This window comes from Cryptococcus neoformans (genome assembly GCF_000091045.1).
Source record: "Cryptococcus neoformans var. neoformans JEC21 chromosome 5 sequence".
Classification (NCBI taxonomy): Eukaryota; Fungi; Basidiomycota; class Tremellomycetes; order Tremellales; family Cryptococcaceae; genus Cryptococcus; species Cryptococcus deneoformans.
The window spans coordinates 206,979-218,449 of NC_006687.1; the positions used below are offsets into that span (position 1 = coordinate 206,979).

Below are 11,471 nucleotides of genomic sequence, written 5' to 3' on the forward strand. Positions count from 1 at the left end.
AGACACTCTCGTAAAGTAATAGCGCTTATTAAGATCCCATGCCAAGACTTTACAACCAACGACGTCATCGGCATCGCAGCGGCTCAATTTTGGACCATCTCAAATCCCAGCCGCTCGATCGGTGTTCGCCAGTCAATGCAGACATGCCTGTTAAGTTGCGATATACGTATTGATGCATGATATGAATGGAAACAGAAAAGTGACGCTGTTCACTAGTATAGTTGTTCATGGATATATTACAAGGTACATTGGTTTTAGTCCGTTTCGTTCTTGTGCATCATCCATCAAGAATATGGAGTAAGGGACATCAAAACGGCTGATTTTCTTGAGTAGGCACTTTGACAAAATCGAAGTATGTAGTGGTTATACGCTCCGGAACTGAAAAATTTGATGTCTCGTCGTCTCCTATACTCGATTCTCGTGTTGTCTGGCACAATCGGTATGTTAGCTTTATGATCTGTGGCGTTGCATACTACTCACGCAAGTTGACTAATCTTCTTGTTCTTGGCGAATGCCGCCTGGATGCTATAAAGCCGGTTCAGCCTAGGGGCCATAGTGTCGTCAGAAGACGCCTGGTACCCCAGATGGGCGACTTCATGTCCATACATATCGTCATCCTTGATCGAGTTATACCTGCTCGGAGCGTTGTACATAGAAAAAGAAGGTTCATGCTGATTGATTTTTGCCTGGGCTTCCTTATTCTTCTTTTGCCTGTTCCGGTATAGATAGATTGCGACATAGCTGATGGTGGAGAGACCAATGACAATTAGAACGATACTAGCAATAAGGCCAGCGTGGTTGAAAGGATGAAAATCGTTCGGGGCACGTCGGGAGTCGTGTAAGCCTTCGGTGGCAGAAGCGGCGAGAGAAGTGACAGGATACGTGGTAAGCAGGGAACCTGGGACAGAAGAGACTGGTTTCGTAGTAGTGCTGATCGCAGACGAAAAGTCAGCCGTTGAGTTGGTGGGAAGATGATTGCTGGTTGAGGGATCGTGGCTGGTGCCAGAGACCGAAGAAGATGCATGGGAAGTTGACGTGGCAGAGGGATTTGTGTCTTGAGGTGCCCTCTTGACCACTTGGGCAGCTCGGCGCCCTTTTCGGCCACTATGATCCATCAATCACTGTCTTATGTTCTACACGCCATTAACCCACAATTCCGCGCTTCCTTCCTGAGATGAAGGGTTCTTTTCCTTCTCATAATTTTCATGATCTTTTACCAGGAGTTCCATAGCCTCCAACTTGGAGTCTGTCCGCTTACTAATCTCATTCCCAGACTCATCCACCCAAACCCACTCATAGCAATCAGCTGAGTCAGCCGAATTGGTCTCCCTAAAAATATGCTTTTAACCCCCACACTCTATTCAGCTAGTACAGAATGACTTACTTGAGTGCAGAAACGGCGACAATATCAAAAAGCCTCGTAGAACCATCTTGAGGTTGAGATCTGACAGGAATCTTATGTCCAGAAAACCTTGTTAGACTTGGGTCGACCTGAGGAAATGCAGGCGAGATTGTTGCGCTTACACTAGCTTTGTGCCCTGGGTATTGATTCGAGCTAGCAACGCCACTAACACCGACTTTCTGACCGGGAAGGGTACTAGGGTTAGTATCTACCTTGTGCACCGGCAAGCTACTGGCTTCATACATCCCACTCTTCTGCGTGGTCGGCGTGCTCGACAAGGAGGTACTGATTGGATCCTCAAACTTTATCACTCCACCATTGGCGGAATGGGCTTGGGTTGGGGAGGAGCTGGGGTAACGACCTTGAGTGATTGCGATGGCGTCGGCGATGGTAGAAGTATTGATCTGAGCGCTAGTCAAGGGAGGATCGGTGGCGAGGAGAAAGAACAAGGCAAGAAGACGGAGTTGAGGGCGGGAGATGAACATTGATGGTTAGGTAATGGAGGATTAGAGGGTTCGATGCTTTGAGGGATAGATTGGGATAAGGAACGAAATTGGTCAGTAATATGGGTAGGTATTAAAATAATACAGGCATGAGGGGGGGAAAGAAATGGGAGCAGGTGGGAGATACGCTTTATAGGGAATGTAAGGGCCAGACGACAGGCTTGGCTGATTCTAGTGAGAGAGCAAATTGCGCACGGGCCTCCCATCCTTAATTTCGGTGCAGTTTTGGAAGGTGTAATCGTCCATTTTAAAACAATGGCCCCCGCAGTCCCTTTACAGCCTGGATCCCAGAAGTAGCCAATTCTTGTGTAGGTACAAGAATGCTTGAGATCGAAATGCAAATGAAAGTTGAATAGCGAGTAATAGCCAGTAATATACACCATCTAAGCCGCGGGCTCTTCCGCCTCCTTCTTCTTCTTGACTTCCACCTAGAATGATACATCAGCCATGTTTAGACTTGCATGAAAGACTGTACACACCCTCGTGATCTGATCCGCCGGTACACCCTTCAACGCTCCCACCTGTTGTCTAATCATCTCCACAATCTCATCTCCCACATCACCTTGAATAACAATTTCCTCCTCTCCTTGAGGTGTCTTGCTTACGCTACTACCGGTAGCAAATTTCCCTGCGAATTGTTTGGCAGCCTTTTTGAGGTCAACGCCGAACAATTCGAGGTTTTGGATATGTGTTTGGTGCTTGCGCTTCGTGCGTTCAGAGCGCTTAATGATGATCTATTTAAAGGAATGAATATACGAAGCATTTACGCAGGAATCCAAAAAGGATGTCTCATACCTTGGTCTGTTCCTTCTTTTTGGCTTCGGCTTCAGCCTTCTTAGCAGCTTTCTTCTCCAACTTGGCCGCATCCGCTTCGAGCTTCTCCTGCTTGTCCAAAGAAAGGGTACCAATTCGACTCGCCAAAGCGCCTGCAGATTCGATCAGCGTTCCTTGCTCTAGTATCACATAATATTATGTGATAAAATTGGATGCCGCCTCACCTTCACCCCATACCCTCTCATACTCATCCTTGTCCTGCTCTTCAAGCCATGCCTTGCACTTTGAAACTGATGGTCCGAACTCGCAGTATTCGGTGGGCAAACTGCAAACTGCACAGTAGAAGGGGTGAACCTGCTTTGTGGAAGGACCGCTAACCGCTGAAGCCATTTTCAGTGCTGTTGGTAGGGTGCTGAGCGAGAGATGTGGACAATAAATATAGACATGGCAATCCTGAGATGCTGGGCTCTTTTGCACTGTTGTCTGCTGCTCGCCGAAAGAGCTGGCGAAGTGGAGTTCAAATTACCTCCGCCCGTGAGCCGGTTCCCGTCGGCAAGACGCGTGCTGCGTGCCTGCGTGCAAAGCGAAGATGTTTGCCAGGAGAACAGCAGCTCTTTTCTGGTCCTTTTTGCGAAATCACCTCTGCATCAAACTCACTTGCGCCGACCAAAAGCCAAAACAAGGTGCTCTGGACGACAGGCGCTACTTGCTGGATTGCAATGTCGCTCATACGCAATTGCTCTGGCGTGGTCATCCGGTGCTTCAAACATGTTGAATACTTTGCCGATTGGTTAACGGGCGCCGCTGGTCCTGTTTTTGTCTTCTTATGCTGGCTTTTGATAGGCTCTGGGGGTGTTTTGTTCTGTAAGTCTCCCTCAAAGTCTGGATGAGATCAAGCTAAATATTACTAGTCGATGTTGTTGCTCGAGACCTCTCTTTTCTTTCCCTTCTTCTCCTTTCACCTCTCCTCATCCTTGTCCCTCTCAATCTCTACCTCCAATACTACCTCGTTACCCACGTTCCCCCTGGATTTCCAGCACCTCGTGCATCGGGACCTGATGAAAATATGAGCTGGATTGTCCCTGATACCAAAAGTATATGGGCGCCGGAAAGGTGGGGGTTCAAGAAGATGGTTAGGCCCTTAACCAGCAGCGGACAGCCAGAGGGGGCGGCAGAGACTGGAAGGAGGGTGAGACGATGTAGAAAGTGTGACGGACCTAAACCAGAGGTGAGCTTCTCCATAAGGAAAAACCCTCAGGTCGAATGGCTCATTAACTTCATTCGTACATCTAGAGAACACACCATTGCTCGGTATGTAAAAGATGTATTCTAATGATGGACCATCACTGCCCCTGGATAAACAATTGCGTAAGTTGGGAAAGGAAAAAGCTTGTGAATAAAGCATCTAATAAGTGTCAAAACAGGTTGGCCTACATAACCAGCGGCATTTTGTTCTGTTCATGTGTGTTATCTAAAGCCGTCAATGACCATTTCGCTAATAGTGACCTCTTTTTTAGGGCGTGGTTATCAATAGGATGTTGGGTGGCGGCAATCCTCGGGTATCATCGGTTCCTCGACACCTTCAAATACCATTCCGAAGTACGTATATGCGCCAATGAAACGAGCATTTGCTTACCCTGTCCCTTGAAATAGTGGAACTCATGGACACCCAAGCTGGGATGGACCATCATTTGGGTTCTTGCTGTCGCCATAGGTGAGCCTAGCCTTTCGTCATATCGTTAAACGTTAACGTCTTTATGTGTCAGGTATTGCTGTACCAGTTTTGACATTGTGGCATTTATATATGGTATCAAATGGGGAGACATCGATCGAGTCTCACGATAACGCCTACCTCGCATCAAAAGCAAAGTCTGAGGGTCTCGTACGTACCTTACGATGTCCATTAATTTTGCATCAACTGCTAAATGAGTTGTAGATTTACTTAAACCCCTATGATCTCGGAAGACGGCGTAATCTTCAATTGTTTTTCAACCTCGGTCCAGGGGGCTAGTGAGTTTTTAAACGTACTACTTTATTTGCCCCGTTAACAGAATCCTTTACCAGCTCTGCCACCACTCTTCTCTTTCCCTTCCTTATTTCCCCAGCCACAAACGGCTGGTCCTTCTATAGACGTCCCTTACCTACCCATCCATTAGCATCCATGAAAGAACTCCACGCCCCCGAACTTGGCGAAGGGCTCATCGCACGTACCAACACTTCGTCTGGGCGTGGCTTGGGATTGGGCTTAGGACTGGATGTAGGTGGCGATGTCGGCAGTCATGCGGAGGATGGATTAGGAGGGTATGTTATGGGTGATGATGGGAGTCTAACAGACGATGAGGAAGGAGGAGGTGGGTATATGGACTAATCATTGATGTCAAACCTTTATGATCCTATTCAGATGGAAATCATATATGCGCACAAACCATTTTGAAAGGTTCAATAAAGAGTTACAGTATGCTTGGCTAATATCCGTAAACATCACCATATCATTTATGCGCATTCCAGTACAGTACCGCCTCGAGACAACAACATCATATATCACCAATCCTTCGGCCATTCCTTTTATCTTTACAAAGGTGACCTTCATGATGCATACAGGACATAGCTTTGAACAGGAGCACAGCGATAGCGTGCGGTACTTGTAGTCTTCTTCTCGTTGCAGACGTTAACAATGTGTAAATTTCGCAAAGAACGAAGACTTGCCACTACTCTCTTTGACCACCTCTTGTACAAGTAAAACCCGCATCCACAGTCCGCAGCCAACAAATCGTCAATATCGTCTCCTACGTAACAATCAACCTTGACGGCATCCCACTTTATCTCTCACGAAGTTTTAAGGGCTCCAAACGAGACGTAAATCGCGACAATTTATGCTGGGTACATCGATGGAGCGGTGTGGTGCAAGCATGCATGAGGCTTACATAGCTAGGTAGGTAGATAAGTTGTCAGTCAGTGAAGGCGGACAAGGCGGATGGAGAACGGATTGGTGAAAAGGGAAGTGATGATGGAGATAATTGGCTGTCTTATATTAATAATGGCGGCATCTATTCGTTGTGTGCACGATTCTAAAGGGGAAAACATCCGTGCGGACTTCCTGTTTTCATGCCCAGCCAAAGCAAGTGCCCGGCACAATAACACCAAGATGGTGCACGATCCCCCAACCGATATTGATCGCCGCGAATTGGATCTTTGTTAGCTGCCATGTATTCTGGATTCCGTCCTCAGTTGACAGCCGTGGGAAAAATAGAGCGCGTCGACAATCACCGAGGCGAGAAACGGTTGACGGAGGATGTCAACCATCCGGTCAGCTGCGACAACTTCCTTGATATTACCATAAATTCGGCAGACCAGTCTCACCGCCGTCATCGGAGGAAGCAGTATGGACGCCTCGATTAAAGGAGCATCGCATATCAAAAGTAAGCTGGGATGATCGAGAGCGCATGCGAGAGCTGATTAATCTTCCTTCCCAGCATTTGTTCGTCTGCTGCAGTGTGCATCAAAGTTCGGAGATGATTTGCACATCTGCATCGGTGAAGGGCTCGTGAGTATTTCTGCACAATAATGACCCAACTAATTTGTCTCCTAGTGGGAAATGTCTGCGGTAGACTCGTCGAAATCCGCCTTCTGTCTTTTCAAACTGAATAAGGACTTTTTCTACAAATGGGAGAAGAGGGTGTCTGGACAAATAATATGTCGTATATTAGTCAAGGTAACTTCAACCAGTTTATATATGATAATGCACTGATACACTTCAGTCCGTGATAGCGGTCCTTGGTAAAAGCGCCCAAATGTCCACCGTTCAACGTATAGATCTCCGTATTATCGATCCTTCTGATGAGCTCAAATCGCGGCTCAGAAGGCGCCGTAGAGGCGGTCGTGAAGCTAATGGAGAAGAACAGAAGGTTTTTGTGGATGATGGACCTGCATATCCAGATGATGACGAGGCAGTGGGTGGTATTGAGGCAAAGTTGATCATGAGACTGGTCTGCGACCACGGTAAGTGACTAGCCTGCCTACCGCTCGTACGGGGGATCTAACAGGAAAATGGCAGGTGTAATTCGCAAGCACTCTTTACACCTCGGCACAAGCGAGTTCAACCGAGCAGATGTTGATCCGGAAACGACTCCTTCAGGCTTCACCATATCCTCCCGCACTTTGCGCGACTGGCTCGACCATTTTTCCATATCAATGCCTACTTCCGGCTCAAATGCTTCGGGGGGACTGAGCCAATTAGGTTGGATGTTTGCTAAGGACCATGTGAAAATAAAATCATGGGAAGGACCGGGAAACGGAAATGCGGGTCTCAGCACGGAGATCACAATCGACACTGAAGAATTTGAAGATTATGGGCTAATTGAAACGCGATACCTGGACGATGAAGCCACTCAGCAAGGGGGAAATCTTGGGCCAAGAGTAGATTTGACCTTACCTATGAAGGAGTTTAAAGTGCGTGATCAAGCTTAATGTTGGTCATTTCGAAATGGCTGACTGATTTACTAGGCGACGTTAGTGCTCGCAGAACAACTGTCCATCAATTTAAATATGGCATTCTCCGAAGCAGGCCAGCCTCTTACTATCACAAACCTGGAAAATGAGCTCGAATATATCGAACTCTTCTGCGCTATCGCCACCCGCGAATGTTATGCTTTTGCAGATATCATGTTGCCAGGTCAGGAGTCTTCTGCCCACACGAGAAATGCACAAATATCAAAAAGTCGAACAGCGACAGCACAGCAGCCGGAAGGGGGTAATGCCTTTCCCCCCTCGTCTAGGAGAAAAAGGGAAGAGCAGAGTCAAAGAAAGGGACCATCGCGGCTCACTTTAACGGCTCAACCAACAGACGAAGAAAGGTTGGTCACTGTCTACTTGCCAGAAAATGGTCATGCTCAAAAGCAGCTCTCCCAACGCGCGTCTGACCATATTCACCCACATGCAGAAGGCGCTGCTTCGGCATCGCCATCCTCCAGACGCAACACCGATCACGAACCGCTGTTCCTCCCCCAAAGCCAGGATGCTGGTTCTCCAGAAACCCTTCCACCACAAAGTCAAAGGCAAGCAACCCAAAGTGGGGTGAGAATGACTCAACGGGAAGTTTTGGAATACGCAGGACTAGGAGATGTGAACATGGACGAGCTCGGAGAGGAGCTAGATTTTGAGGAAGAGGAAGAGGAAGAGGTGAGGGCTTCTCAATTGGGTGATCGAGTCAAACCTTGGGGGAATTCAGCTTCAGCACATCAAAAAACAAAAGACGAAACTGTGAGACGTCAAGATGTCTCCACACACAGGTCAGCCAACACTACAGGCGCCGAGGAGAGCGATTTTACATGGGATACGACCATTGATATGGGTCTGTTGGATAGTCGAGTTCGGGCGCAACTTGATGAAGGACATGTCGAAGCAAAAGCCGAGCATATGGAGGTAGAAGAAGCGCAGAAGGATGAAGATCTATCAATGGAAGAGTGGGATGAGGAAGATACAGACGGGCTGGAACTGACCCAGATACCTGAAAAGTCGAAAGTAAGTAATCTACAATGAAGAAGTATATGTCACACTGACGAAAGTCTAGTACCGTCCTCTCTTCGATGACTGAAAAGTACTTTCGACGCCTCGTTATATGTTGCCAAAACCTCGTCAGCATTCATGTTGTATATTAGCCTATCATGCCCTCGTACTTGTTGAACGATTAATGCGTTTCATCGTATGTATCCATCTCATTTTTTCCTTCTTTGACAGTTTCAAACGAGTAAATGATACTGTTGCATGCTGCAAGAGACCAAGGGACGTTTCTTGGACTTCTTTGCACACAAAACACTCGACGCGAAGGGCCTCGAGCGGTAATCGGATTAGTTATTTAATAGCACGCGTCTGGCCCGTTAGTTTTAAAGATGGGCTGTTCCACCATAACTATAATTAAATAAAGGATAATCAAGTTTTTAACGGACGATCCTATTGTCTATCAAACTATTGTACGAATGTACAACAAGTCAATGATACGATACGATACGAAGTACTTGCATGATGGGAACAAGCAAATTGGGAATCTGTATTATTGGTTGGACTGCCATACGGGCTATTCGTTGTGGTTCTTCTGTATGCCTGTGAAGTTCCAGAGCTGCAAGCATTTAATTATTTTGCCCGTCTCTAAAGTCAACAACCAACTGGCTATTTATTATGGGCTTCTGAGAGACTGTTCGGCAATATTGTAATTTTGCGTCTGAAGTGCGAACGTCGGATACATCTGTCCGACAGGGAGTGTCCGAAGAGTGTTGAATCGACCGGCGGGCGGCCGCTGGCAGCGCATTACAACGCGAAAGATGCAGCAGACATCAGACGTGGTGATATGCCAGACAAGAGTCCTGTCTGATGCGTCTGACGGGCGTCTGACGCGTGTCTGATGTTGGAAGGATCTTGCTGAATACGTTTCTCAAAAATGGCGCCGAACGTGTCCGAAGACCACCAGACCAAATCTCTTCAGACATCCGGCCATCCACGGCCGTGCCTGAAAAGTTCCCCGAGTCTGAAGACCTTCAGACACTCGAGAATCGTTGCCGAACAGTCTCTTAGGGTTGTAATAGGACTCTCAACCACGGAAGGAGCGGAGCATATAGCTAGCTCATAGAGCACCATCCATACCGAGCCATAAGGCTACACCCAGTACTACTAGGCAGACCTCACATAGCTGTTCACCCTACATACAGCTACACCTATACCCCGGTACCTACTAGTGTATGCCAGCCTATTACACCTACCTACTGCTGTATACTACACCTACAACACCCTTTCCGCCACATAACCACCATCCCTACGGGAGGGTATAATCCCGATAGCCAGGGGAGTCCTCGTGGTTGGGACTAATCCACCCTTGACGCTACAACGTAAAACATGTGGTGATGTGATTGATGACTCAGGCATAAATCTAGGGTCCTCTCTTGTCGATTACGACGGCCGAGTTCATTCGTCCGTACCCTCTCTAAAGCGGATTCCCTGTCTGGCTATCTTGGAGGCCGGAGGAACGGAGCTATTTGTCCTGCAAGCCTCCCCGCTCCCAAAACCTCACCTCTGATTCCCGAATTTTTGTAGGCTCGACACAAACCCCCCGACGGTCCCCGCCAAAGTTGCATTTTGCGACAACAAGCCCCTCCTCGGAACTTCGTGCCGCGTCGGAGACGAGCCAATGTCCGTCGAGGGGCTTGTGTCGAGCCTAGTGTCGAGCCTAGAATTGCCCGTGGTGCGCCCGGACCGGAACAGCATGGCGATAATGCTTGATTATGACCTATAACAAGTGGCCCATATTTCTATAAAAAAGGCTTTGATCGTAAATTCCTTTGGTATTCATCCCCTCATCAGCCCCACAAGAAGTCACTCTTCATCCTTGCGAAATATTTGCCTTTCGCAAAGCATTCAGAGCTGTAATAGTACTCTCCTCTCTCTCCCACTTAAAGTTACAGGTTCCATCAAAATCGAGATGAGCGCCCCTACAAGCTTCAAGCTCAACAACGGTGTTGAAATCCCAGCTGTTGGCCTTGGTGAGTTCCCGAATTCGGTGTAAAGGAAAGAGGATACCCATTAACTCATTGATACTAGGTACGTGGCAAGCGCCTCCTGGCCAGGTTCAAGCTGCAGTCGCCCATGCGCTCAAGAATGGATATCGTCACTTAGACTGCGCCTTGATCTATCAAAATGAGGCTGAAGTTGGGGATGGTATCAAAGAAAGTGGTGTTCCTCGTTCTGAAATATTCATTACTTCCAAAGTGTGGAACACCCACCAGCCAAACGTTGCGGACGGCTTGAGACAGACTCTTGAAGCTTTACAGACAGACTACCTTGATCTTTATGTAAGTTCTCTCCAAAATTTAGTGTTCATTGCTGATTAATAGTGCAGCTCATTCACTGGCCTGTTCGTCTCGTTCCCGTAGGTAGACCTATTCCCTGAAGCGACCATGATGACTGATGTTTCTTTGTCTGCTATCGCAGAACGAATCCTCTGGCCTCTTGCCAGTCAACCCTGATGGCTCTCGCTCTGTAGACCGAGATTGGGACCAGTCTGAGACTTGGCGCCAGATGGAGGAGGTTTACGCTTCTGGCAAGGTCAAGGCCATTGGTGTTGCCAACTGGTCTATTCCCTATCTCGAGGAATTGAAGAAGACATGGAAGATCGTCCCTGCTGTCAACCAAGTTGAACTTCACCCCTTCCTCCCTCAGCATAAGCTGGTCAAGTACTGTCGTGATTTGGGTATTTTATTGGAGGCATATTCACCCTTGGGATCCACTAGTGAGTTTGAATCTGCAGGGATTCTTCGCCTCAACAAGGATCCGATTGACATTTGTATTCATCAGACGCTCCTCTCCTCTCTGACCCCGAAATCAACGCGATTGCCGAGAAATATAAGACGTCTCCCGCCACTATCTGCATTTCCTATCAAGTCAACAGGGGTATTGTTGTTCTCCCCAAATCTGTCTCTCCCAAGCGTATTGAGGATAATCTCAAGACAATTCCCATTGAAAAGGAGGACATGGTTAAACTGGATGGGATGGCGGCCGCCGGTAAAGCGCAGAGAATTAATACTCCCAAGTGGGGCTGGGATCTCGGCTTTGATGATTGGTACGGCCCCGTTAAGCAGCAGTAGAATGTGCGAAATGGATATTATGCATAAATGATATCATCGGGCCTTTCCGAAAAAGCCGTGCATGCGTTCAGTACCATAACACCGATTCGCCCGCACATACTTGTTACGAGCTATGTACCGGTGGTTGCACAATCTTCGTTATCCCCGAAGGCGGACTTCATT

At 47.7% G+C, this 11,471-nt stretch overlaps 5 protein-coding genes across 5 annotated transcripts; 3 read left to right on the plus strand and 2 right to left on the minus strand.

Moving 5' to 3' along the window:
• Positions 1-195: 195 nt before the first annotated feature.
• CNE00780 (expressed protein) lies at positions 196-1,990 on the minus strand. The gene is made up of 4 exons (XM_571128.2): positions 1,385-1,990; positions 1,153-1,329; positions 481-1,104; positions 196-427 (listed from the first exon to the last, which is right to left on the minus strand). Exons 1-4 carry the CDS (start codon positions 1,885-1,887, stop codon positions 406-408), a joined length of 1,326 nt encoding a protein of 441 aa, XP_571128.1. The 5' UTR covers positions 1,888-1,990; the 3' UTR covers positions 196-405.
• Positions 1,991-2,124: 134 nt separating this feature from the next.
• CNE00790 (conserved hypothetical protein) lies at positions 2,125-3,137 on the minus strand. The gene is made up of 4 exons (XM_570804.2): positions 2,904-3,137; positions 2,701-2,831; positions 2,385-2,639; positions 2,125-2,333 (listed from the first exon to the last, which is right to left on the minus strand). Exons 1-4 carry the CDS (start codon positions 3,067-3,069, stop codon positions 2,289-2,291), a joined length of 597 nt encoding a protein of 198 aa, XP_570804.1. The 5' UTR covers positions 3,070-3,137; the 3' UTR covers positions 2,125-2,288.
• Positions 3,138-3,307: 170 nt separating this feature from the next.
• CNE00800 (vacuole protein, putative) lies at positions 3,308-5,079 on the plus strand. The gene is made up of 9 exons (XM_570806.1): positions 3,308-3,543; positions 3,591-3,907; positions 3,973-4,047; positions 4,104-4,141; positions 4,197-4,278; positions 4,333-4,393; positions 4,446-4,561; positions 4,616-4,689; positions 4,744-5,079. The coding sequence occupies exons 1-9, from the start codon at positions 3,399-3,401 to the stop codon at positions 5,045-5,047; spliced, it is 1,212 nt and encodes a 403-aa protein (XP_570806.1). The 5' UTR covers positions 3,308-3,398; the 3' UTR covers positions 5,048-5,079.
• Positions 5,080-5,984: 905 nt separating this feature from the next.
• On the plus strand, positions 5,985-8,749 carry CNE00810 (expressed protein). Its single transcript, XM_024657157.1, has 8 exons — positions 5,985-6,098; positions 6,153-6,223; positions 6,269-6,391; positions 6,438-6,678; positions 6,734-7,128; positions 7,183-8,199; positions 8,249-8,380; positions 8,453-8,749. Exons 1-7 carry the CDS (start codon positions 6,062-6,064, stop codon positions 8,270-8,272), a joined length of 1,908 nt encoding a protein of 635 aa, XP_024512973.1. The 5' UTR covers positions 5,985-6,061; the 3' UTR covers positions 8,273-8,380; positions 8,453-8,749.
• Positions 8,750-9,989: 1,240 nt separating this feature from the next.
• On the plus strand, positions 9,990-11,338 carry CNE00820 (glycerol dehydrogenase, putative). The gene is made up of 5 exons (XM_570808.1): positions 9,990-10,208; positions 10,267-10,517; positions 10,565-10,594; positions 10,657-10,954; positions 11,020-11,338. The coding sequence occupies exons 1-5, from the start codon at positions 10,148-10,150 to the stop codon at positions 11,307-11,309; spliced, it is 930 nt and encodes a 309-aa protein (XP_570808.1). The 5' UTR covers positions 9,990-10,147; the 3' UTR covers positions 11,310-11,338.
• The last annotated feature ends 133 nt before the right edge of the window (positions 11,339-11,471 follow it).